The sequence below is a fragment of the Triturus cristatus genome, chromosome 9 (genome assembly GCF_964204655.1).
Source record: "Triturus cristatus chromosome 9, aTriCri1.1, whole genome shotgun sequence".
NCBI lineage: Eukaryota > Metazoa > Chordata > Amphibia > Caudata > Salamandridae > Triturus > Triturus cristatus.
Window position 1 is genome coordinate 217,541,504 of NC_140592.1, and position 26,719 is coordinate 217,568,222.

The 26,719-nt window shown below is 41.0% G+C and overlaps 1 protein-coding gene across 2 annotated transcripts in view; it reads right to left on the minus strand.

Moving 5' to 3' along the window:
- Positions 1 to 26,719, minus strand: part of LRIG1 (leucine rich repeats and immunoglobulin like domains 1) — a 244,611-nt gene that overhangs the window by 55,992 nt on the left and 161,900 nt on the right. For both annotated transcript variants that reach the window (XM_085624766.1, XM_085624767.1), the window contains exons 8-10: positions 24,917 to 25,060; positions 17,014 to 17,094; positions 411 to 482 (exon numbers count right to left, since the gene is read on the minus strand). In XM_085624766.1, the coding sequence (XP_085480892.1) occupies positions 411 to 482; positions 17,014 to 17,094; positions 24,917 to 25,060 (297 nt within the window). The remainder of the gene's footprint in view (positions 1 to 410; positions 483 to 17,013; positions 17,095 to 24,916; positions 25,061 to 26,719) is intronic.

Below are 26,719 nucleotides of genomic sequence, written 5' to 3' on the forward strand. Positions count from 1 at the left end.
TGAATTCATACACAAATCAGTCAGTCACACACCCCAGAGACGCAACAAAATGTGTAAGAGGCTCTGCCAGTCCGAAATTTTAAACATTAATTATTCATGCAGAGCAGAAAAATAATCTGCGGTACTTAGTGTGAGTTGGAAGTTACAGAGGCTCCAAAAAAGATGTTTATTCAAATCCCAATCAAATAATTAAGAGGACACAAATGTTCCATATGTTGTATAACTTTGTTCCTGGCACACAGAAAAAGAGGCCGAAGTTGAAGCTAACTTATAATGAGAAGGAAGCAGCTGGCCTCCACAAATGGACCAGCTTCTCAGCTTACAAAGACGCTATTAAATTGCTAGCAGACTTCTCAAGCAGCCACTTTTGGCAAAGCCCTTCAAACCGCAAAGCATGCTGGGATACTCACAGGTGCTCGAGGGCCTCCAAGCCTGAGAACGCTTTCTTGGCCACCGACTGGATCTTGTTTCCAAACAGAGTTCTGCAGTTTCCAAACATCCAGCGCCAGATGAACAGAAGGGAAAAGGCAATAGGAAGAAGAAAAAAAAAAAAACACAATTAGTTGGGCTGAATCAGATAAGGTATCAGATGTGCAGCAATGGAAATCCGAACTAAGAAGAGATTATGGGTTGGAAGCATGCTGGCTGCCCATCTCTGAAATGAAATACCTTTATCTTTATTAGAATTTGATAGTGATGACAGGATGAAACTGCAGGTACCCTACACCGCACAGGGCAGGTACCGGGCCCAACTCGTTTGCTAACAGAAGTACTCCTGTTCTCTTTGAAGGCTTGACGTCGAGGGAAACATTTTCAATGAGCGGCCAAAGCTACACTTCCGACTTCACCCAAGCCAGGAAGCATGGCGTGACGTGGACAGAAAGCCCATCCTTTCAACTGATGTAAAAAGCAATGCAATTATTCAATATCGATATAAGATCGAGAATCGTTATTTACACTTAAACAAAGTTGTTCTACACAGTAGTAAGGATTTGCTGTCTCCAGCCCTGGTTCCAAGTCGCACAGGAGGGAGTGGGGAATGTACGAAGCCCTTAAATAAGGTTCCCAAGATTTCGGGAATTTACTCGGTATGGCAATTACCTCCGAGTCAGAGTTTTCAATTTGGAAATGTGAAAATACAAGCAGGATTGGTATTTAACACCCCAAATTCCAAAACATTTCTCATCTTTGCGGGCCTTTTTAAGTGATAAACTGAGGCAGGTTTGTGCTGTCAGAATCTAGATGCCACCTGCACTGTAACTCCCTCTTTTGGACATATGACTAATTAGCCCATAGAAGAGAGACTATAAATTGGGACATAATGGACGGGCCTACAAAAAGAATCTGAATCTCGTTGTTTTACATATATGCAGTCACTACTTTTTGATACGGTGCATGAGAATTTTCTAACCTAGCAGTTCTGGATCACCTTGTTGCCCAGCGACTACATGATTCATTGTTCTTTAATTACTATAAATATATGGCATTTATTCAATAAGTGCTTTGTCCGGGCCTACATGTTTTTGGATTTATTTCCATGTTTAAGCTTTCTTTATGAGCATTTGTTCAATTACAGACTTTGGTGATTTGGTGCGAATCTTTCTCCGTCAGGACCATTGTTCGATAAAAAAAAAATACACAGCCGAGGATTAATCACGCCTTTTGCTGATCTAATGGTTTGTGTTGTATTTAGAGGGCTAGGAGAGCTACTGAAGTCAGGAAAGGGGCACGACTAGGCTTCCCTGAGAACCACTGACGTGTAGGGTTGATCCCAAACCTACAGTAACTATATGTAAATAAATAGCCCCTCTCAGTCAAGTGGACATATTTTGGATCTGTGGTAAAGGCCAAGCAGTCTGCTCGACCTATGTTACCCCTTACTGGGCAAAGGTTGAATTGTTGGGTGCAATTAGGCCTCGCCTAAGTATTATCACCCAGATCCTGCCTGCTGTGAAGTCCCAGGTTGCCTTTCCTACCCTCCGCCCAACAGTTCATGCTCTAAACAGATTCTCCCTCTAAGCACCAAAAATCTGGAATACGATCCCCATCAACAACCTGATTGCCTGGATCCTCCTGCGATTCAGAAAGGTACTGAGGACATACCTCTTCGGACAGCAATACAACTACACAATAGTTACACCCTCCTGAACAATCCTCGCCATTTTAAATAACTTTGAAACATACCACAGGTACTACACCTGCTGTTCAGAGCCCCAGTGCCATCTATATAGGTTGTACTCGGCAAATAAAACTACATCCATACAACAAAAGCAGAAATATGCTACACAACTAATGGGCTATATCAATTTCCACAAGCTATGTCAAATTTAAAATAAGTATATTCCAAACAAGTAACAACATACTGGAACATGCCTAAACAGACGTCTTTTCATAAGATGACATTATCTTTGTTGTTAATGTAGACGCAGACTTCATTAGACTTACAGTTCTCTAATCCAAAGAATAAGATTTTTTCTAAGAAGTTATTAGTTGGTAAGTTTGAATGTATGCACCAGCCACTCATGGCATGGTTCCTGCAATACTACAACCTCTGTATAGACCCTTAAGCTGCTTTAGCTATGAGGTGCATCAAATAGAGAAGAAAGGGGAAATATCCCTATTTGTTTAATATATTGTATATAAAGTACAAGCAAACTATAGTAATTTGCCACCAGCATTAAAGAGGACATTTTTTGAAAGCCTGTTAGGTCACCTTTTTGCATACACAAAGCCCTATCCCTCTGAGGTGTTTTTGAAGGATGCAAAATTAGCCCTCTGCTATGGTTTGAACAAAATCTGGAAGAATGCCAGCTAATAATTAGTTTTCCGGTAAAACAGGCAATTAGATCACTGGAGAGCTTCACGGTATTACAACGATGCAAACAGATGAGCTACAGAAGATAGATAGATATGCGCCTTGCAGGATAAGCAGATATTTCCAGGAGCTGCATTAATCCACAGAACTATCTTGCCCAGCATAGAACATCTTTACTTTCTTGACAAAAAGACTGAAGGGGCTTTAAGTCATTGCTCAATGAAAATATATTCTCTGGAAGCGCACAGAAATATCCACTGCAGTAGTTGGCCCACACCAAATCATTTAACTAAATCAAAAATAAATTTTGAAATGTACCGAATTGTAGATTTTCATAGCGTTTATAAGGGGCATTGCTGACCGATAACACCCTAATCCAAGGTACATGAAAGAGCTAGTTTTGTACAATTTTTGGCAAACAAGTTACATTTTTTATGCTATTAATTCTTTATCCACTTTGGGAAATATGGAGGGATGGGCGTTATGGTGGAACTCACATCTGTACTTAAGTGAAGCCCTCCACCCCCATTTGTGGATTGTCTTTTGAACCAGAAATGCACGCGTATCCGGCCTCTGCAGTGAGTTTACAATCGGGTGCGTTTTCAGCTGCACAGAAAACTAATGATCAAGGGCCATGCACTGGAGAGGATGGACAGATGCAAAAAGTGCAAGGGAGTGAGTGCTTTGGGCTATCTCCCATATGAAACATATAGCTTGTTGAAAACAGCAAAACAAAAGGTGATAGAACTGAAGAAGGAACAGCAACATCTCAAGGAAGCTATAATTACAGAATTAAAAAAAAAGGAAAAAATGGCATGGTGCTGCACTCAAACAGAAGTGTAAGAGGAAAAAAAACATTCATACTGCAAGTTGTTCATACCCAACCTGCTTTTAAGTTACTGGTCTTAACCATAGAAAAGAATAAGTCTTTTCACTAAAGCCAACTGATTTACAGGAAAGAGAAGTGCCACAGCTGGCACCCGCCTCCAGCTGCAGTGTAACAGAGAAGTCATGCCATTGTTAGGAAGCCACCCTCCACAGAGGACAAACTGTGCCACAGCTGTACGGCTAAGCCCTGCCAAGACAAAGCAGGCAAACCACATCACTGTGAACGGATCCTCAACAGAAGGCAGCCTGTGTAACAGCAGAAACCCCAAGTCAAAACTAGAGGGCAATAAAAAACATTAAATAATATAGAGGTGGCAAACTCATGAGAAGAAGAAGAAAAAAAAAAAGCAGCAAATTTTGTCAGAGAATAAGATGACTTAGTGTGTGTTGGAGTGACACACCCCTCACAGGACACATGGATGACTGGTGGGACTGAATTCAGGATACATATACAAGGGCTACGTTTTACAATCTTGGAAAACATAGTAGAGTCTGGTACAACAGTGCCTCAAATACAAGAGTTTATGCGTACACAGACAAGTCAAGGTCAGGTCTAAGCATCACATGGGCTACTAAACTGAGATATTCACAAACATTTAACCTTTGATACCAAAAGCCACAACCTAATGTGCAACAATGTAATCGAAAGCAGGTACTGCAACGCAGAAAGCAGAGCCGACACCATCTTAAGATGCTCACAGAAGCTTCCAGCTGAAACACAAAGAGCTTTTGAACTCTTCATCATCAAACACAAAGACAACCAGCATCCAGAGCCGTCTATACATGCAGTACAAACTCTGCGGCTACAGCCGAGACGTGCCTACAGTCCATAAACCAAGATTGTATCTTAAATTCATTGTATCTACAGACCCTTATATCTTGGGTGCACCTGAAATCATAGATTAGACTTCTGAACTACTCTTACAAGTAATATAATGCACTAGCAATTATGTACATTATTCCCCAACACTGTTCACGACATCGCTGCTCTACATCCAAGAGATTATATGCAAACTAAAGCACAAGGTGAAAAAACGTATTGAACCTTACTGAATAGGAATGAGATTACCACATTGCAGAAGACTAAGTAGAGATGGCCATTTATAGATCTGCTACGGAGAGAATACCAAGGTACAGACTTTGTAGTGCTTACTTTGGGCTCCATTGTGTGTATACTTGGATGGTTAAGCCTCTAGCAGATTTTGATCTACATATTTCAATGCTCAGGTAGACACAGAAATAAAATATTTCCCTGCAGAAAGTGTCCAGAAAGCTGATGGATGCGCCAAAAGTTAGGCACAGAATGTTAAAGACCACCTGATGCCTGACCATTGGCCAGTTCACCAATCTCCTCGCTGTGAAATAGAATCACGGTTTTGTAAGGCCTTAAGAATCAGTCCCAGGCTCACCTGCTACACTGCTCCCTCCAACACGCAGAGTGCAGAACATTATACTCACAAAGACTGTTGCCATCCACAGGTGGCTTCTATCCAGATTTAAGCATATGTGCATAGCATTTTAATATTTGTACGTTTGATGGCCTACAGCTTTGGATGAGTCAAACTATGTACATTTCGCAGTATATCACTGTGCCTTCTCCACAAACCTAGTCTCTGCTAAATAAAACTGCATAAACAAATACATATGTACTATTTGCTTCCACTTTATTGAATTAATGTATGATCTTAAAGTCTAACAGAATTCCCTGAGGTCGACAGACTATTAATTGACCTGCCATAAAAATTCATAACCTGTAATATCCCAAATTTTCTCTCTGAATCCAGGTTCATTCAGTGTATATTATCTGAACAGGAGCCTGACCGTGCTGAGCTGCCTCCCTCAGATTCAAGATATATCAAACCCAGAGTCACTCTAGCGACAAAAGTGCACTTTAAAGGGCATTAATGATGACGAATGAAACCTAACAGAAAACTCCTTGGCGCTTCTGTTTCTATAAAAAGATGGTTTAAAAAGAAAGACAACCCATTTTTATGTAAAACCGCGCTATGGGTGTAACACCAATTGGAAACAGCTGAAACAAAGAGGACATGACGCACTGTAAGAGCACAACCCATGGACCGCAGCTATGGCAACAGGGAGGTCAACTTTTTGGCAGACATAAAAGTGAACAACTTGTATACAGGTTTAAAATACTGGGAAAAAACTGTTTTCACTATCGGAAATAGCAAATGTTTCAGAAGAAGGAAGAACCGTGTCGGTTTGGTTTATTTCTGTTTTTTTTTTGGGAGGAATTTTTTGTTCTGGCTTGACAGCACAGGTGTCGCCAGATGTAATGTGATCAATATACATAAGACCTTTCAAGAGTATTACAGAGAGGGACTTTGCTCCGCCCACATACTGGTAGCCAAGAGTACATGTTTTGGTTGAGCAGAAGGTGAATGTTTCCGCAAAATAAAAAAAAATCACAGCAATGATTATTTTGCTTATTTACCCAACTGCCTGAGCCAGCAGCCGCAGGGTTGCCTGAGCTTTCAGGGTAAAACACATGATACTGTAATGCTGTTAAAATGCCTTAGAATGATACCCACATAATGTATGGTGTTTGTTTTTCTCCACCAGAAACATAGATCCCCACTCTTCTTCCATCACAAATTTTATAGTGCTGTTTTAAATTTGAGAGCTGTATGGGATGCTCAGGGTAACACTAATCTACATAGATTTTTAGGTCTGGTTTGGCAGTACAAGTATTTTGCAACCTTATGAAACACGCAGTCGTCATAGCTGAGATCATACTCAATTCAGACCTAGACATCCTCAGGCTCGCTGAAACCTGGTTGAACGAATCCTCTACTCCTATCCTCAACACCCTTGCCACCCCCGTCATGACATCATTAGACTAGATCACTCAGGAGTCTCAGGAGGTGGTCTAGCCTGTATATTCAGATCCTCACTCTCTATGAAACCATCACACACTACATCTCTGCCCTCTCGTGAATACCTCAAGATAGACATAACCACTACTAACAATTCAAGGAGCTCCCGCCACACATTTTATTAGCCGCCAGGAGAAAACCACACATTCATTGACCAGATCATGGAGATGATTACTGCCAACAATGAAGAGCACTCCAACCATATTTTCCTTGGAGATTTCAATATCCACTGGAACAATTCCAATGACCCGCTCGTGAACAGTTTTAAATCCTTCCTCCAGGACCTCAACCTTATCCAAGCCTGCAACAGCCCAACCCATAACAAATGAGCACCCTAGACTTAATCATTGCTGATGATAGACCATACAAATTGAATCCATTCTAATATGCGACTGGACTGACCACCACAGCATCACCGTCTTCCTAAAAAAAGAGTCCATCACTTATATGGGCCAACCAACGAAAGCCAAACACTGGGTTACATACAGCCACAACATTGACTCACACACTATATCTACTCTCAGGAACAACTTCCTGCCCCCACCCTCCTCTATGAACAACGTCCATGACCTCACTGATCATTACTTAAACTCTCTGACCAAAAACATGGATACCCTGGCTCTAAAACAACTTAAAAGTATCCCGTCTAAAAGATCCAACTCTTGGTTCAACTCTAACCTAAACAAAGAATGCAGACAATTCACACTTGCAGAAAGAGCATGGAGATATTCCCCCTACTCCTACATCAAAAACGTAGTGCTTACAATAGATGCACACATTAGGTACTCCAAAGCGGCTTTCTTCTAAACATCAACTAGACTTTGCAACCAATCAACCTTAAAAACTCTTTGAAATTATTAAACACCAATCAAACCCCAAACACAATCCCACTTCCGCAGCTAACAAAACTTTATCCAACAGTAACAGTTGCCTCTTTTTTTGCAGATAAAACCTTGCAAATATCTAACGATATCGAGAACACCATTAACCTATTTCCACATGAACCCCCCACACCTCTCCCCTTCCTATCAGGATACAGGGCCAAAATATCCCCCCTTCTCACCCATCTAGCTTCAAAACCCTTGATGGAAATGGCACTTTAAATCTTCTGTCCTCTCTGAAAATCTCCAACCACTTCAGCGAACCCCTCCAGTCCAAATTCTTAAAGAAATCCATTTACCGCCTACTCCCACCATGGACTGGGATAATCAATGCTTCCCTTTCCCAAGGCTCCTCAAAAGTGGCCAGTTTACCCCTATCTTGAAAAAAACCCCAACTCCAGCCAATTCAACCTCAACAGCTACCACCCGATCTCAAACCTCTATACGCTGGCCAAACGCCTAGAACAATGTTCACACATACAGCTTCACAACCACATAGAGAAATTCCAACTCTTCGACCACTGCCAATCTGGCTTCCGATCTGCCCTTAGCACCGAAAATGCCATGCTCCATTCATCAACGATGCCCCACACTCACTCTACCAGAATGAATCATGCCTCCTAATCCTGTTGGATCTATCAGCAGCTTTTGACACTATCAGCCATATCACCCTTCTATACCTTCTTGAACACATGATAGGCCTCCTTGACTCAGTGCTGAAATGGCTCTCCTCCTTTCTACATAACAGGTCTCAAAGCATTCCTAACCAACCAACCAACCAACCTCTTTTTCTGACCAGTCTCTGTCACTAGACGTACCCCAAGGCTCTGTTCTCTCCTCAACATTGTTTAACTTCCATATAGAGCCCCTCAGTGAAATTCTTAAACTCTCCTATGTCTCATAACACATGCATGCAGACAATACCCAACTCTACATGAAAATCTCCTCCCCCAGCGACTTCGATATCCTAAACAACACCCTGACTAAAGCACAACACTGGATGACTCATAACCACCTGAAACTCAATGCCCTTACAACTAAATTCCTACTGATCGCACCACCACTCCCAAAATCAAAGACTGGCTCCCCCCTCTCGGTGCCCTGAACTGTACCCCACATATCACTGACTCTGCCAAATCGCTAGGAATAAACTTGGACAAAGACCTCTACATACAAAAAACATCAGCTCAATCACTAGAGGAGGTAACCATCAGTTGCACATTCTTAGGAAACTAAAATATCTTATCTCACCACGGCAGTTCAAGCCCTTGTACTATAGAAATTAGATTACAGCAGTAAACCTCACTTGCACCATTAAAGGCTACACTAAATGCAGCAGCCAGGCTCATCGCTGGTTCTAAAAGAAGTGATCACATCACCCTGACCTTCAGTCACTGAAATGGCTACCCTCCAAGGCTAGAATTCATTTCAAAATTGCTTGTATGACCCACAAAGGACTGCACTACTATACTCCCTCCTATCTGACCCAAAAACGGACCTGATTAGGTGGAAGCACTAGCTCCTTACTTCTTAAGCCGTACAAAATGTAAGAAAAAGAAAACATACAACAGACCCTTCTCTGGAATTGCATCAAAAATATGGAATTCTCTCTACACAGAGATCAGATGCAACCCATCCACATCCATCTTTAGGAAGGAAGTAAAAAAGTTACTATCCAACAAATTACTCTCCCCCTGAGAACCTTCCTCCATCTCCCCCAGACACCCAATTGATGTCTTTTATCAGGCCGGTATATGTTTGAATCTGGACTCACGCTAGTCTATATACTCCAATGTTTATAATCTATATATACTCTCTGTTTACCTCATGTGCAATCATATCACTGCCTACTCTGGTAATAACGTGTAAATAATATTCTACTATTTGTACACAATGGATTTCTATTTTCTATATTTATGTGTTGTATCCACATGTCTTCCTGTTCTATCCAATATTTTTGTATACACCTGTAAAGTGCTCTGTCACCCGAAAGGGTCTTATTCGTGCTATATAAAACATAAAAAAATAAAATCAACAAAAAAGACCTTTCAGGGTACTACTGAGAGAGGGGCTTAGGCTCCACCCACATGTTGATTTCCCCCGCCGGGGGCATAATTTGACTGGACCAAATTTGTGTGCTTTCACTAAAAAGCCCCATTGTTCTGCATTTTCTGGACTTGTGGCAAAACGTATACTCAGTACAGCAGGACTGAGTAGGCTATAGACCTAATATGTTTATCATGAAAAGTTAGGATAAAGACATTAGGCCAGACATATTGATTTTGGAAACTATAAGTTAAAGATAATAGGCATTTAAGGGTAGATTGTTTTTACTGTGTATTAAAGCCTACAGATAAGTATTTTGTTACATGGAATCTTACAGATTAGAATATTAAGCAAGGGTTTTGGTGCTGGTTATCTCCTCTGACAAAATGCGGGTACAGCAGAATTGCACTAACTCAATCCTCGTTAGGCCCTCTTAGTAGATAGAGATAGCATGCTGTTTGCTAACTGTAATTTTGTAAATTGTATATTATGTAGCTTTATGAATATGCCTGATGGTTGCCGGAAGGTAAGGCTTAAGCTCAGTACAGGAGGCCTCAGTTGGTTATGGTGACAAACCAATGATAATAGCTAGAGGCCTGACTGGTTCACTAGGGAAAAAAAAGATGCCATAGTCTTATATGTTTATTATGAAAAGTCATGAACATCACAGCAGGCCTGACATATTGATTGTGAAAAACACATGTAAAAATCAATAGGCATTTTGGGTGGATTGTTATTTCCCTGTATTAAAGCCTACAGAGAGGTACAGATGACCTTTGTACAGTAAGGATTTTTGTGTTGGTTACTGCCTTTAACTGTAGGTGTAAGTGGAGAAGTGTGTCTCAATGGGTGGAGAAGTGTGGCTCAATGGTTAGAGCGGCAGACCTTGATGCAGAGGTCTGGCCCGGACCAGGGTTCAATTCCCGCCTCGGCGGGTCTTGGGCTCAATTTCCCCGGACCCGATAATTCTCGCCTCAGTGCCTATTCTAATCATGGGTCCCACTCTGCAACTCTGGGCAGTAGCTTGCTTAATCTCCACAACGGCCCCAAAAGCGCTAGGATGCCTGGCTTCACCTTGGGGGTGCCCAGGAGTGGGCACTTCACAGGGAAAGGCCAGGAAGGGTTCCACAGCGGTATGTGCACAGCGCCTGAGAGACCCTTTCGGGGGTGTGCGGAGCGCTATTTAAATGCACTATATTTACATTTAGGAGCAGAAGAGTGTACTGCAATAATTCTTGTGAGAAGCTCTTAGCAGCCTGGCAGGGTCTTGTAATGAGAAATAATAAAATACTACACCCATGTAGATTGATTGATAGATAGACCGATAGAAACAGATAGAAAGATGGCGTTTGCGTCATATCTATTCTGTAATTTGTCTGTCTGACTATCATATAAACTCTGCTTCCATCCATTACAGCATACTGCACGAGTGATGGTTCAATCCACATCGGTCACGGGCTTGCACCAACATTTTCGGATCACGTGTACATCCACCAGAAATGGAGTGCACTTCAGTCTCAGGGCTGCTTGGCCTGTCCTTTAGTTTTTATTATTCTCATTTTATTGTTCCCCTTTCATTTCTTTGCATCTCTTCTTTTTATTTTAATGTTTCCTAAGTGGATACTTTAGCTCTCCAGGCAGTGCTAATGAGCTGCTTGCTTTCTGCTCATTTCATCTCCAGAGCGCCGCCTCCTACGTGGCCATTTCCCCTACTCCAGAAGACCATTATGGATTGCTGTTGCCCGTAGTGCATCATTTTTCTACGAGCCTAAGATGGGCAACACGTTAGTTCTAAATGTAGGAGCCAAGCTGAAAATTGAAAACAACAATCTACTATTTACAAGGCTTGCGCAAGATGGCCACCCGCTGCTATGTTTAGCCTCATTAGTGCAAGCATATGCTTGCTGTGTTTAGCATGTTTTCTTTTTTCTACTTGTAGTCTTTTATGTATCTTGCCAACATGTTAGTTGAGTTAGTGTGTTTTTATTATGTTTGTGTCAGAGGGTGAATACAAGAATAAGTCAGTGGATGGATGAACAGATGCAAAGATGAGTGAGTGCATGTACGATGGTTTATTTAGTGCCTATAACCATCAAAAACACAAAAGACACTTTCAATCATAAGGCAGGTCTATTGGCATTGCCAAAGCTTGTTTGCATTTTTGGCATACATGCCCTTCTCTGTTGTGCAATAAGCGTGTGATCCCAACAGAACAAATACAATTGAATTATCATACACCAATGCTTAAATCTGTTCCATTTAAAGTAATGCATGCACTGCCAAACACCTGCAAACAGAACGCGTTTACCTAGTTAAAATGCAACCCAACAGTCGCAAAGCTGTGCCACGCACAGTCGAAATACAGCACTACATGCAAAAACAGCCAAAGCTCCGCGGAGCAAGCTCTTTGCTAGTAAGGGCCTCAACAAAGCCGGATCTGTGTCAAGCTGGCCAAGGCATTCATCTAATACTTCCCTCCAGCAACTGAGCTGAGCTCTGGCACGCAGCCAGACTCATAGTATCTTTCTGTGTCATTTATTTAATCGGAAACAAATTGCTGTTCTAAGTCTCAAGCACAAAATGAAAAACTACAAAGCGGCCCAAAAGCTTAGATTTCAGGCAGTTTTAACTCCCAGCCTTCTAGTCAACAAACCGCACTTTCACTTCTGGGTCCACTCTGTAAACACCATTAGCCTGCAGCGCCCAGCACACGGGGCCTGGCTGCTTGCTGCTGCACTAGAGGTGTCGGAGAAGCAGATGCTTGCGGAAAAAGCGCACAAGCAATGCCAGGTTTTATAAAAAATAGAATAAAAAAGTGCATAAGGAGTAACTAGAGGGGCAGTTGGATAATTCTAGATGACATTGTACTGGGAGGGTACATTTACATTATTTTGCACTACGAAATGTTTGGCTTCTAAATAAATGACCTACCTTTAGAGCACACCATGCAATAATCGCCACAATTAACTGGATTACTACTTAGAGCACTTTCTGTCCTTGCAGCTTCGTAGTGCTGTAAAAAACCTGTGTAAAGTTTTTCCAACTCAATGGCGTTCCATTTACTGACACTAGAAGGATGACAGGCTACATGAACCTTAAAACAAACTCTGATCCCATTAAGCAATGCACCCGGATACTCAGAAAGACAGTGAGAAATATGTGGAAATACACAAATGGTCAAAAACTTTGAGCTTTAATCCCATTCCAACCCACTAGCATACATCACCCCACCAGTGGCCATTATAGGAGGTCATACAAAGCCACAACATAGAGAACGTCCATCAGAGGTTCCTGCACCCTCCGGTCAGCCCAGAATATTCCCAGCAAGCCCCCCAGATCTTCATATGGTTACGGAGAGATCCCAAAAACTGCTATTTAACATGCTTTCAGGCTCTTTCCCTTCTTAGTTCTCATTTGCCTTTACATACATTTCTAATATCGTATTATACACAGGGGCGTAGTTTCAGGGGGGGGGGTGTTTGAAGTGTTACGCCCCCCCCCCAAATGTATTCTGTAGTGAATAGTTGGGTACAGGTGCATTCAGTCGAATATGGTGAGTTGTGTGTAGATTTCACCTAGGATTTTTACATACCCCACACCGTCAAAACACACACACACTCACTCTCCTCTCTGTTTTACAGGCCTTAAAAAATGTTGGCCAGTTTTAAAAATATTGTGCTTTAAGTACCTCTAAGAATGCGCAATCCTCTCTCTTTCCACGCCCTCTTATTCCCCTCATGTCCTGTTTCTCATATAATCTATATGTTAACGAGAGATCTCAGCGTGATTGTTGGAAAAACTGGAGCACACGCCCCCACAGTCTTACAGACCAAGCTACGCCTGTGATTGTACATGTGATTCGATCATGCTTTGTGATCCCAAGGAACAGTGGTCTACAGCAAAAGAAGGAATTGGCAGGTGCACTCACCCAGCTCACTGAGTTGCTGAACGTGTATTCTTAAATCAGTGAGAATGGCGACATACGACCTACCTTGATACAGTGGGATAGTGGGCTCTTGAAGTAAAGGAGATTTACACAATAGAGAATCAATGTTTGTTGGGTTACACTTGTCCCTCAGACTAAATCTATATAATGGGCAAGTAGGGTATATTAAGGAAACATTATGGCAAAGAGTGTACGGGAGGGGGGGGGGGGGGGGACACTACAAATGGCACAAACACGCACAAAAAAATCTAGTATTATATGCTTTACAACTCACATAATATTAACCTAAAATGTAATCCCCAAGAGCCCCGTGAAATTAGTACCTGCCCATCTTATGAGAGGAATCGTGTATTTAACTTTTAACATTTTACACATCTTCCATGATAGATTTCATAGTGACTGTGTGGATGGATGGATACTCTTAATAGATTTTACTATCATCTTAGAATTTAGCTCTGTGCCATCCTGGGTTTCTACAACTTGATTTCTGGCGAGTCAGTATTGTAATTACTTTGATGCAAAATCTCTCCTAGGAGGTCCTTAGTGATATAGCAACTACAAATTTTTGCAAAGCAGATAAAGCCATCATCAGTGGGTTGGAGAGGCTGCTTCAAATAAGACTTCAGGCAAAGCTGAACGATGCTCATGATAGCAAGACCCGACTAATGAGCTATAAATCCAACATTAGACATTCACTACAGAACTGTAACTACTCCGGTTGCATGTACTAATTTCACCACTCACTCTTGCCAGCTAGTAAGCACAAAAGCGGTGGCTGAACGAGCCAACAAGCAGTCACTTGATTTTACAGCCTGGATATTTGGAGACGAGTTGGTTCCCCATCATGTGTTTCATGCCCGTCTTGCTCTTCAGCGCCTTCCTGCTCCACTGTGCATAAGTTCATCTATAATTCAATGCAGGCGAAAAGGGACTGGCCTTTCCCCTCTGCCACACCAGCTTTAAGACTTTCAAGGCATGGAGTAACAAACACACTAGTGGATCATCGAAGTCTAATCCATTCCACATCAAAGACCCCGCTCCTCAGGCACTTCCCCCCCTGGAGCGGAGGTGATCATTAATTTATCAGTAGTCTTCCCCTGTAATACTCAATTACTCCTCTACCCTACTTAAATGCACTACAACACAGAGCACAAGGACAGCCTTACAAAAAAAAAAAAAAAAACTCACACGTCTCTAAAATCACATTCCTCACACTGCAGAGGAAATGTGAAGATTTGTTACGTATTGTATAAATGGACTGGCCCTGGCCGCTACTGTTTTGTAAAGGATTCACTGTAAAAAAGAAAATTCCTTTTTTTTCATAGATTTATGCTAGGCGAATGGTGCAAATGACTACCTTTCGTCTAACATTAAACCTTAACATTGTTAATACTACTATAAAAGGACAAATGTATCTGAACATACAATTTATATTGTTTAAATAACTATGCAAATGGCGCATACTGGGGTGGTACACACCAGGTTTAACCAGTTCATTCTTTTCAACAAACTCTATAGGATGAAATGTTATAAATAAAAGAAAACCAATGCCTCTGTTAGGTTATGATATATACAATGAAATTCATCCAATAAATAATTTAGAAAATAATGAATGACTCACACACAATCATCCTTTACTACTAGCGCTACTCCCTGTTCCGAAATTGGTTCTCAAAGGGGGGAAACTGTGCATGCTCCTGACTCATAACAAAGAAAAACTGCTATCTCAAAATGGCAATCTTTACTGTAAAACTTTAAAGACAGTTAGGAGTTTAAGTAGCTTTAAATCTTGTTAACATACATTTCAGTGAAAGCTTACAATGGACATTAATAAAGCCGTCAATATTTCTTAGATGTTATTTCCAAATAAAGTTTCAACAAGTGACGTCACAACATTTTTACTATATTTATAGAAAGGGATGTAACAATGTGCCCCATGCTTCAAAATGCAAGAATCGCCTCTCAATACAGTCAACTAATTCAAAGGTCATTACCAGCATCTTGGAATATATTTAGGTTGGCTCCCACAGGTTAGCCGATATTAGCTTGGGAACCACTACGATGTGAAGAAAGTGAATACAAAGCCGCAGCAAAACTTTATTTGTCTCTACACTCATCAGAGGATATAAAACTAACCTAGTATGACTGATTAAAATTACACAAAGCGAGGAGGTCAGATAGTCTGCATTACAGGTACTCCTAACAGGGTGGAAAAGGACCTACAACTGTAAAAATAAAGAAGGGTTAAAAAACAGGGTTATGGAAGCCATAACTAGCAAGCACTGGCAAAGGCAAAAGGTCTGGGTGTAATGTGCCAAAGAATGTCAACATAAGCACATTAAAGGCAGTAGGAGCTTAGAGAGAGAGAGAGACATCTCTACAGTGAAGTAGTCCCTTGAGAAGCTTAACACAAGCATTGAAATGGAGGCGGAAGAATACACTCAAAAAGCAGTAGCTTTATGTGATAGAGGAATACTCCACTGTCCTGAGCTAAGAAGAGATTCATGCAGTCTCAAGTCAATGGCTGAGACTGGTCATTGAAAACCAACTGTTGAAGAGGAACCAAAGAAAGTGTATTCCAAGTAATGAGTCTGTCTGATGGCTGAGCTGTCAAAGACCAAACCAAAAAAGGAAATAGGAGATGGGCCTGAAAATAAATTAGAAAACCAACATATTTCGTCTTCCTGGTTACGTAAACTTTTAAAGGAAGCCAAGAAGGACTGCAATCTGCTCAAACTATTTTTCGCATGAAACTCAAGTTGCCACTTAAGAAGCAGGGATTTAACATCCAATGTGAACATGCTGATCCAGTGAGCTGTCCGAAACTATTTTCAATTTAAATCCAAATCAAAATGAAAGGCTCAGTACTCCACCAATTATAAAATAAAGAGAAAATGGACATTGGTATTACTCTTAAATTCATTGCACCAGTATCACACTCTATAATGCGGATCTTACTCCATACCAGGCACTCCAAGCAAGCATTTGCACACACAAAATATAAGCAATGCCTTTGGGAATTCTAGGGTAACAACCATTTGCTGGCACAGGAGAGGAGCTTAAACTGATTTCCCATGACGCACAACAAAATGCTGATGACAAAACGTACACTCTCAGGCATGTAGCAGAAGTATTAAAATTGGCTGAAAGAGCATTATTTTTTTTAGGTGGGAAAAACAGATAAGGATAAAGAGCAGGAAGTAGCAGAATAAACATGTTTACATCTCTACCATATCTTGTTTCACACATTATCCTCCCACTGCCTGCTAAAGAAGCATCAACTTCAGAGCAAAATGTTCTCTTGAATTTCTGAAATAATGCTTGAGCTGCTAATAACAGATCAACCACGAGCAGATAAACCCACACAACTAACAAAAGTACAGTTTATAGAGTGATGCAAGACACAGGACAGAGCCTGGCTCTGTCAAAGACTAAATAGGTTGCATAGAACTTTCTCATTCGTGCCATTGAATTAAAGACCACCTTACAAAATACATTTGCAAGCAGGCATCTTAAAAAGGGATTGAAAGCAGGGATACTCACAGCTTGGTCAGGCTCTCCAAGCCTGCAAAGGCCCCATTGGTGTCTTCTATTGTTCCAGAGATGTCGTTATGGTCCAGCTCCCTGAAAGGGAGACACATAAAGTTTCAATCAGTTTCTCAGCGCTGGACTTCCACTTTAGGGGCAAAAATGAAATATTTAGAAGCAGCGTGCAAACAGTCTGCGCTTTGTGCCTGCCACACATTTCTTTTCCCAAACTTTCCCACGTCAATGAGGATTGACTGCCCCAGTCTTTGGTCTTCTTTTCTTGTTCCACTTGTCCTCGCTTAGACAAGGCACATTGCTTAGAAACTTGGAGAATGAATGATTAATGACCAGCCTTGCCAACCTTATGCGCTATACTCCGCACTCTAAAGAAGTGATTAACATTCACTGTTCACATTATCATAGCTAACAACTGTGGGTTTTTTTTATATCTGGCTTGACAGCCCAACTGTATCAGGCTTATTGTTACAAACTATTGGACATGCACAGAGCGGGCTTTGTCTTTGCCCAAGTGGAGTATTACCCAATCATCACAAGCTAATGTCTGTTGTATCATTCCACTGTATTCGGAGGGTCTGCATACCAATGCATCAGGGACTGCAACATCTCAAAAGTACACTGAATTATCACTCACATTCTTCATCTGACATGCATTTTACACACAAAGCAATTGCTATTTTAAAATGTTGTGTGCCTCTAAATGCAGGTTAATCCCAAAGTTTGGTTTACTGGATGTTGTCAGTACCCCTCAAAATGAATATGCAAAACGCTTTGCAACTAGGTTTGCATTTAGATTTTACCAACACCAATAGAACATGGCGAGTTTAGGATTACATGGACGCTGGTCCCTTTGAAGGCGCATTTAAAGACTGTCCAGAAAAGGCCAATTGATGCACAGCTGCAGGTTCCTGTCGGTGTCTCTGCTGTCTGCAGAAGAGCAAAGAACCGTACTCCCATAATCTGCTCCCTGCGTGTCCAGCACAAAAGATATGCTCCCTGCGTATAAAGCACAAGAAGATAAAAACCCCTGCTTGGACTGTCCTTTACAAAAGGTCTGGTTAAGTCTCAGCACAAGAACCTTTTGTTTCGAGCGTTGCCCTAGTTTTCTTTAAAAAGTGCCCTTCCAGCAGCAAACACCCAAGGACTCCTTCGGACCTGGGGTCTTCTGTTGTCCTCCCAGGCACAAAGCCCCTGGCAGCAGAGTGAGGATGCTATTGAAATGTCGCCTATTCACTACCGGACCATCGCTTTTATTAGACTGGCACATTATACTTATTTAAATGAATAAAACGGCGCTGCTTGCTGCCATCCTGGTCACTATGAGGGGAGAACTGCAAGGTTCGTGCTTAGTGCAGAAAAAGTACTTTATTTAATTTTTAATGGGCAGCTTAGCCTTCTCTGTGGTGCCCAGTCTTCCATTGTGTTCGCCCTCCTTCGCTCCCATGCCAATTTCCTATTCTTTCTGGCTGGCTGAGCCTGAATGCTTGCTGCCTTGTTAATCATTGTGCTGTGAAGTCCTGGAGCCTGACCTCCATTTGAATAGCTCCACATTTCATCAGCTTCACACCCACCAAAGGCGGGGGAACAATGGGGCCATCGTTAAAGCATGCTCCGGTCTCTTTCACCAGGTGCAGGACCCAATGGGGAGCCCGCTTTATCAAATTAGAATGCTCCCTTCTCCTTCCTCTCCTCGCATAGGCAACAAAGGGGCCGCGGCAGAGAATTAACAGCAAAGAAACGAAGGGACGCACAAACTCCACTGCCCACTCTCAGAAGGGCTGCCCTTTCATCAATGACCTGGCAGCGGAAAAATGTCCCTGCTGAATACAGCGATTGAAGGGACTTTGCAAGTGGCTTGGAAAGTGCTACTGCCTTCCTCTATGCAGAGGAAGGCAAAGACATTCAACTGAAACTGGCTTTCAGGCAGTGAATATTTAAAAAACCCAAGCCCAAACTTAAATTAGGTTTGTGTGAAAGCAGGCATATGTATATTAGCTGGCGCAAACAGAAGGTATGGCACCATATTCCTTCCTTCGGAGTTATATGTGCGGCTTGGCGAGCTGCACCCTCTGCAGTCACACTGGTCTGTGTTAAAACAGGCACATGCTGGTTTCGAACACATTAAGATGCCGAATTCTGAGTCTCATAGGCATACATAGTGTGTATTACAAGCGCTAACAATGCTTGTTTTAATGGCTTTTCTGTATTAAAAAGTTTTCTTAAGATTCAGTAATACGGATGACAAGTAAACCATGAAGTCACAATATTTCGTCCAAATCTTGGGATAATCATTTTTTTTCAAAAATCTATTGCATGTTTGATATTAAATGGCACTTGGCATCTTTATTGTTGCCGGGGAAACAGTGCTTTTTATTTAGTCCGAGGTGTCTGACACTATCGACTGCAATCCCTGGGTGATCTGAGAGCTTTGGACTGGAACGAGTCATTGGTCATGGATGTGTGCGTTAGCACGCCTTCTATTTTAACCATTTATAAGCCTGCCTGATGGGGCAAGGGCAGGACACCCCAAATTTCGGGTAAAAGGATCTTCCTACTCTATGTGGACAACACCGTCCTAATGTCCAGGACACCCAACGGGCTCATGAACCAGACTGATACATGTGATTGATACATGTGATTGATACAGGTGAGGTCTACTGAGGATCTTGCGATTGACACTAACCTTTCTAAAACCTTTATTCCCAGCATGAGCCAAAGATTCAAAATGTTTCTTATTTAGACTCATGTTCTGGGGAAAGTTCAAGCTTTCATATATTTAAGGAGTCCCCTTTGATAACTCCAGATGGGGCTCAGACGATTCTGGCAGGAGCCTTCAATGTATTCAGTCATTATAGCAGGGCTAGGCTTCGCCACTTGACCAGGCAATTAACTCCTGAAAAGTAAATGTGCGACTCCTGTTAGCGAGGTATGTGTGGGCTTTTTTTCCTGATATCTCATGCCTCCAAGTAGAGGAAAAATATATAGATTTTTATACACTTGTTGGGTGTGCGCAAAGCACTCCATGTCACCAATGCCACGAGGAATTGGAGTTAGAAGATTAAATAAAACGGTCACTTCTCTTGCTATGGATTTAGGTCTTGGTAAATCCTGGCATATATCTAATTGTGAAAATATTCGCCACTACAAACGCCTGTAAACCTCCCATAAATTCAAGTGGCTGAAACGGATTGACGCGAAGTGTCATGGGTTTGGAAGATCTGAGCTGTACAAAATCCAATCAAAACTGAGAAGTTTGGTCAAACCTGGTTAGAAATGCCTTTCGCCAAGTAGGAAGTCAACTGAACAGGAAAAATTAACAGTGGGATCAATTATTCTTAATACTACCATGGTAACATAACCTTATCTAGGACTGGTTCATAGAGTTTCTCTACCCAATTTACTAACAGGTTTCGTTTGGGAATTGTGCATAATCTATTTTTCCCTAAAAGGTGGGCGTTTATTCAGCAATTTTGTGCCCACCTGATAGCAGTTCTGTCTAAACTATGATGCACTAATTATATAAACATTTCCGGTTTGCACTTCTGAAATAACTTGTACCACTTTTGAAAGAAGAGAAGTTTGATAGATGTAGACTGTTTTTTTATTCGTTCAAATGTTTTGACACCCCTAGCATTTTATGAAACGGACTTTAATTATGACTATTAAAATGAGTTTATTAATCACTAATTATTCAAAGCAACTAGTTTTATGAAGATGATAATGACGAATTTAGCTGGATTCATTAATTGCACTTCAATCGTAAGTATTGTACATGTGTGTTTCATAGTTCATATATATATATTTTTTTAACTGCAATAAACGTCTACTGATTGAGGTAAACAAATGGACGTTTGAAGCGCTGGTGTCATTGCACACACAGAAACTAAAGACAGGTTAAATACAAAAGCATGGCTAAAAAATAGTAAAGGATAACTAATAGGAACAAAAAAAACTGCTGGTAAAATAAAGTACTGTCCCTTCAGACATGGCTCTGACATGCACTTCTTTTTGGGCAGATGCACACATGTGACCTGACAAAATGCCAGCTTCTCACAGTGCAAGAGAGCCAATGAGTGAAGTAGGCTGATCCCTAACCCCAAGCTCGCCAAAAGCAAAATGCGAATTATAGCTGAACAGCCCAACAGATGAAGGGGACAGCCCCACAGTCCCTCTATGTGCATATACATTTTGATTATATGAGGCTGTCACAAAACTAAATCTGCTCCTCAGCCAGACCTAAACGTGAGCATGGTGCAACAGTCAAACTTTGTGCAATGTACGTGGAATCCACTACTGCTCAAACACGTGAACCTCGCACCATTTTGGAATGGGATACAGTATTTAGTTCCATACATACAGGATTTCTAGCAGTCAGTTCTGTTCTCCCGAGAGCCTAAATGAAAATTGCCTTATTTGTGATTAAGGATCTCAGTTTTGCTATAACACTGGACAATATTTAAGTTTTGCAAATTATCCTGTAAATATAGAGCAGAACATCTGGCACACCCGCTAATTATACTACTGACAGTTTTTGCAAATGTGATGCAATTCTTAGTCTGTTGCCATCATCATTTAGAAAGCACGAACAACATCAAAGGTAAGGTCAAATTATATAAGCATGCTGTCTTCTGAAAATACATTGATTGAAAAAGAGTAAATGCTACCACATTTTAAGGTTGTCTGCGTGAAGAGACAGCTATGTGAGGTCACAGGAGGACATGCTTCCTGCCTGCTAAAAGCATCAAAGATACTTAAATAGTTTTAAGTCAGATTATGACTTTCATTACAGCTCTGTCTTTATAGTATCGCTCAGATTACACTGCCCATAATAATGTATTAGTGCATTACAGTTCTTTACCAAGAGATACACTGGTTGTTAAAGGTCCTGAACTGGAGGTATAGGCATAGGCCAGGGCCTATAAAGAGGAATAGGGAGTTTAACAAACGGTAGAGCCATAAGGCTATTAGAACATTCCACTATATGTTCAAAATGAAACAGACAAACATTGGCATGTTGAAGCAGAAGGCCTATATCAGCCAGCATTAGCCTTGAGGCAGTCCATTGTCTTCCATGGAGCTTCCAACATTCCAATGTTCTCATATAGCCTGCTGACTAGGGCTATACCAGTTTTTAAAGGCCCTGAACCAGAATTATGGAACTAAGCCACGGTTCCTAGCATAATGCTTCTGCTCCAACATTCCCACCGGAATGTTGGAACAGAAGGGTTATACTAATCATAACTAGCCATGGGCCACTTGATGGTCTTCAATGGAGCTCTGAACAGTCCAATGTTCTAATATAGTCTTAGAGCACGCCATAGCGGGCTCTACCGGCCACTGAAGGCTCGCTCCAGCATTAACAATGGAGTGGGCCTTTAATGGCCGGTAGTGCCCGCTACGGAGGGCTCAAAGGCAAATAGAACATTCCACCCCTAGAGGGCAGAGTGTTCTAATTTGTAAACAAATGCCTCACAGTGCCTGAGGGAATTTCAATCCCCCTCGGGCTCCGGGAGGCCTTTTGTTCTCAGCAACACCTGGGAACAAACATTGGAATGTTGGAGCTCTAGGCTCCTACCGGCCATTAGAAGCCCGGAGCACTCCATTGCTTTCAATGAAGCACCCAACATCCCAATGTTCTAATTTCAGAAATAGCACACTTCTCTACCTGTACTGGCAGACAATGCACACTCTTTTATAGTCAGTATTTGAAAGTTTTGAATGAGATTTCTTGCCTGCATGAGGTTTTGTTATTTGATAAAGTCAAAGAATCAATGTGCTTTACACAATCCAGCAGAAAATCCGACTTGCACTGAGCTATGCTATCACCATCAAGCGTCCTTGGCTTGGTTTCTAGATTTTAGACAACCCCTGACGGGCCCAGTGAGATGCCATGAAATACACCAATGTCTCTTGTGTGTCTGATTTGATGGGCACTGCTTCTTATACAGAGAAATGCCAATATGAAAACAAATTCAGTTAATAAACTAACTAATGTGGAAATTAATCAGGGACCGATTGATTCAGATGGTAAACACGAACCAGCTCTTGTGTCGCTTTTTACTTAATCTCCCCGTGCCTAATATAAATGAAAGTGTACATCTGTAATGAAACTGGTGCTCATTTAAAGCGCTCTGATACCCGATGTCTCGGGTCTAGTTTGCGCTATATAGAACTCTATAAAAAAAAAAAATAGCCCATTGAGTAAAAGGAAAAAAACTTGACTAGCTGCTCTTGTATGTGCCACCAATGCGAGACGCCAATGGTGCATTACTTTCTAAAACGCTTGACTAATTAATCAAGAGCCAAGAACGACTACAATTGAAAATCCGAGCAGGGAAATCATACATTTGCTAAAATGACATAACTGTCTCAAAAAGAAAAGGAAAGATTTTGAAGTGCTGCTTGTGTTCCATTTCAGTAGTCCGTGTGGGGCAGACACCATAAGAGCACAGAAATATCATTGGGGCGCATATTTTTTTGTGTTGTTTAGCCAAATCAAGCACTTGTTTCATCACAGGTGGCTTGTAGCCAAAGGGAAAAACGCACTGTAGAGCTATGAAGAAACCAAAGCAAGAATATATTGCTTCATGCCTGGGCAGAAGCCAAGGGACACATATGCTGCACCACAAGAGGACATACGAAAGATAATAAGCACAACTGTTTATAAAAGAATGACAATATATGTGTGGAAATAAAGCAAAAGATCCATACTCTAAAAATTAGATTGCGTGAATTCAGATTCCACGATAACATACTGAAGCTCATAGAAGCTTAAGGTACTTTAAGAATATACAGATAAATCGATAAACTGGATATGCGTTTGTACAACAAATAGTCCCACAGATACACAAAAAACTGGAACAACCTCCCCCAACACATCAGGGCCTTCTCCTCACTTCTTGAGTTCCGCAAGAAGCTGAAGACCTGGCTTTTTAATTAGTCTGCCTTATGGACCACACGCCTAGTCTCACCTACTCAGCGCCTGGATACCCTCATGGGTGACAAGTAGCACTCTAAAAATCCACCTTACAAATATGAATTTAAGGGCATATTGGCTTAATCAAGGTGTGCTTTCAATAAACCTGTTCCAATTACTTGTGAATGGGTGATACACAAATATAAATAAAGCAAGAGAATAATATAATACCAAAATAAAATTGAGTCTGCAAGGGTGTTAGCAAAAGGGCTACGGATACAAATATTGCTAATAAAGGAGAGTTTTCGAACAATAGATAAACATACAAAAATAGTTGTTTAGTACCTACATTTTGATGGCATGCTTATTTCTTCAGATTTAAAATCTAAAAAAAAAACTGCCACCAAAGCATCTCCCATTAGATGAAGAAAATAAACAACCAGCATTTTTAAATGTTAAGACTAGTCATTAGTAAGACAACTTCGACAATCAAGAGTGGGCTAAAAAAAAAAAAAAAAAATGTACGTTTAGATATTTTTCAGAATCAAAATACACATTGGGTTACAGGAAGTTACATAAAACACATTGTGAACAACAGAATATTGTGTTTACCAAGTTAAGGGGGAAAGGGGTAAAAAAATAAAGCAATAGAGGCCACTTAATTGGGAATTCATGTAAAGTTGAGCAAGGACTGCCGTTGACTATACGAGAAGCCAAGTGAGATGAAAGTTCTTTAAATTAGCAAGTATATTTTTCTACCGAAAAGAGAAAGCAACTAAGAGACAGATAAAAAGAATGAATTGACAACCTAACCTACAAGCAATAGCACAAGGACAATCTTTAGAACTTAAAGATGAGAAATACATTCTGGAATAAGAACAGTATTTGCTGTGAAACAAGAACCAGTTTTGCTGGTTAATGGAGATCTAACTTTTAAACATTATATTTGGTTCTTCCATAGACTGCAAATGGTTATATACTCACAGGATCCGCAGACTTTTTAGTCCTTTAAACGCCTCTTCTGCAATGTCACTGATGGAATTGTGACTAAGACGGAGAATGCCCAGTCCACTCAAGTCATTCAAACTTCCCATATCCAATCTTGTTAAATTATTGTAAGATAGAACCCTGGAAAAAGAAAGACATTAAAGAATAAAAAGCTCTTTCTTGACTTATTGCATTTCTGTAGTCTATAAAATATGTCATGAACGCTACATTAAAATGTACTGCCCTGCTCAACTGAAGGACCATGAAACACTTAAAAAGGTAAAGTCCTATGAATGCCAATACTGTAAATGCCTATTCGGTTTCCAGTGTGGACTCTTACATTTTACCATGCCATAATGCCTTCATCATTACAGCATTTATTTTGCCTAGATAGGTGTATTTGAACAAAAATGAATAGATACATACTACTTACATGCAACACAGGTTTCTTAAGAAAACCTGTGGAAATTATATAGAGGTTGACAGCGCTGAAACAGAAGAGGAACCCCCAAATACTTTAGGAGGCATTATCCTAATTGTGTGGTTCCAATTATTCTGATGTACCATGTCTTCTAAGGAACCTTGTGTTTGATAATTCAGATTTGGTATAGGTAATGCAATAGTTGGCAAAATATCTGCAGGAGAGGCTTGCAATTTGAACCTACACAAGATTCAACAAGGACCTTGTTCGTCTCCAGCGAATAGTCACACATATTTTCAACATGCTGTGAACCAATAGTAAAATAAACATGAATGAAAGGAGAGCAGAAAGAAATACAGAGCTAGCTAAAAACAAACATTTTGCTACACTTAGCGTACATCTCCAAGAGGCTGTTCTTACAGCATGCATGAACACTCCTGGAGACAGCATCTTTGGGGTAAGGAGATTAAACGTTAGTCTCCCTACGAAGCTAAGAGATCTAGAAGCCTTCTTAAAGTTTTGGGTTCCAGATAAAAGAGAATCTATAAACGAAAACCCAGAGGCCAAAATGGTGCTATTATGGCTATCTCAGGGTTGTTGCAGCTCATGATTTTAAAGGTAAATTTAGGTTATCAATAGTGGGAGGGATGTCATAAATGAATGTCACCATCAATCTAACAGGGGAGCCTCCCCTACAGGACAGTTATCCACTCTCAAGAGGGAGACACATTTCGTATATTATGAGGTAATCTGTGATAAAGACACCTACGCGAGGAAAGACATAGGCATGGAAAGCATCTTCCCTACACTGTTGTTAACGCCCTTTAGTGGGATGCAGGACAATTTCTCCATAGAGTATGTGATTCCATATTCTTCCAACTACCCCCCAAGATTAGAGGCTACAGACAATAATGCAGTTCTGGAGGGACCAGGACAGACATGTGGAAACTAGCCAATTAAATGGGAGCAAGCCTCTCTTGCATCCTGACTTGTTTCATTAAAACATTTGGAGAGGAGAAAAATAAATATGCAACATTATGAATTTTCCCTTGAGCTTCAGATGATTGATATGGAGCATCTAGACTTGAGAATCGAAAGACTGTAGATCGAATGTGTCAGCTAGTGAACCTTTCAGTCTTTCCACAGCAGCGCCTGAGAAACCATTCAACATAATTGTTCATACACAAAAAGGAGTCTGAAAAGGAGAATCTCTAAAGTACATTTGTTTCCCGATACCACCATTGACGTCTCTTCATTGCAAGGCTGGTGATAGTATCTGCAGCGATAAAATTGACTCTCTTATTTCACTAATAATATTTTAATCCATCTCATGGTCTTTGTACATTGCACTTAGAGATATGTACTCTGTACAATAAGAA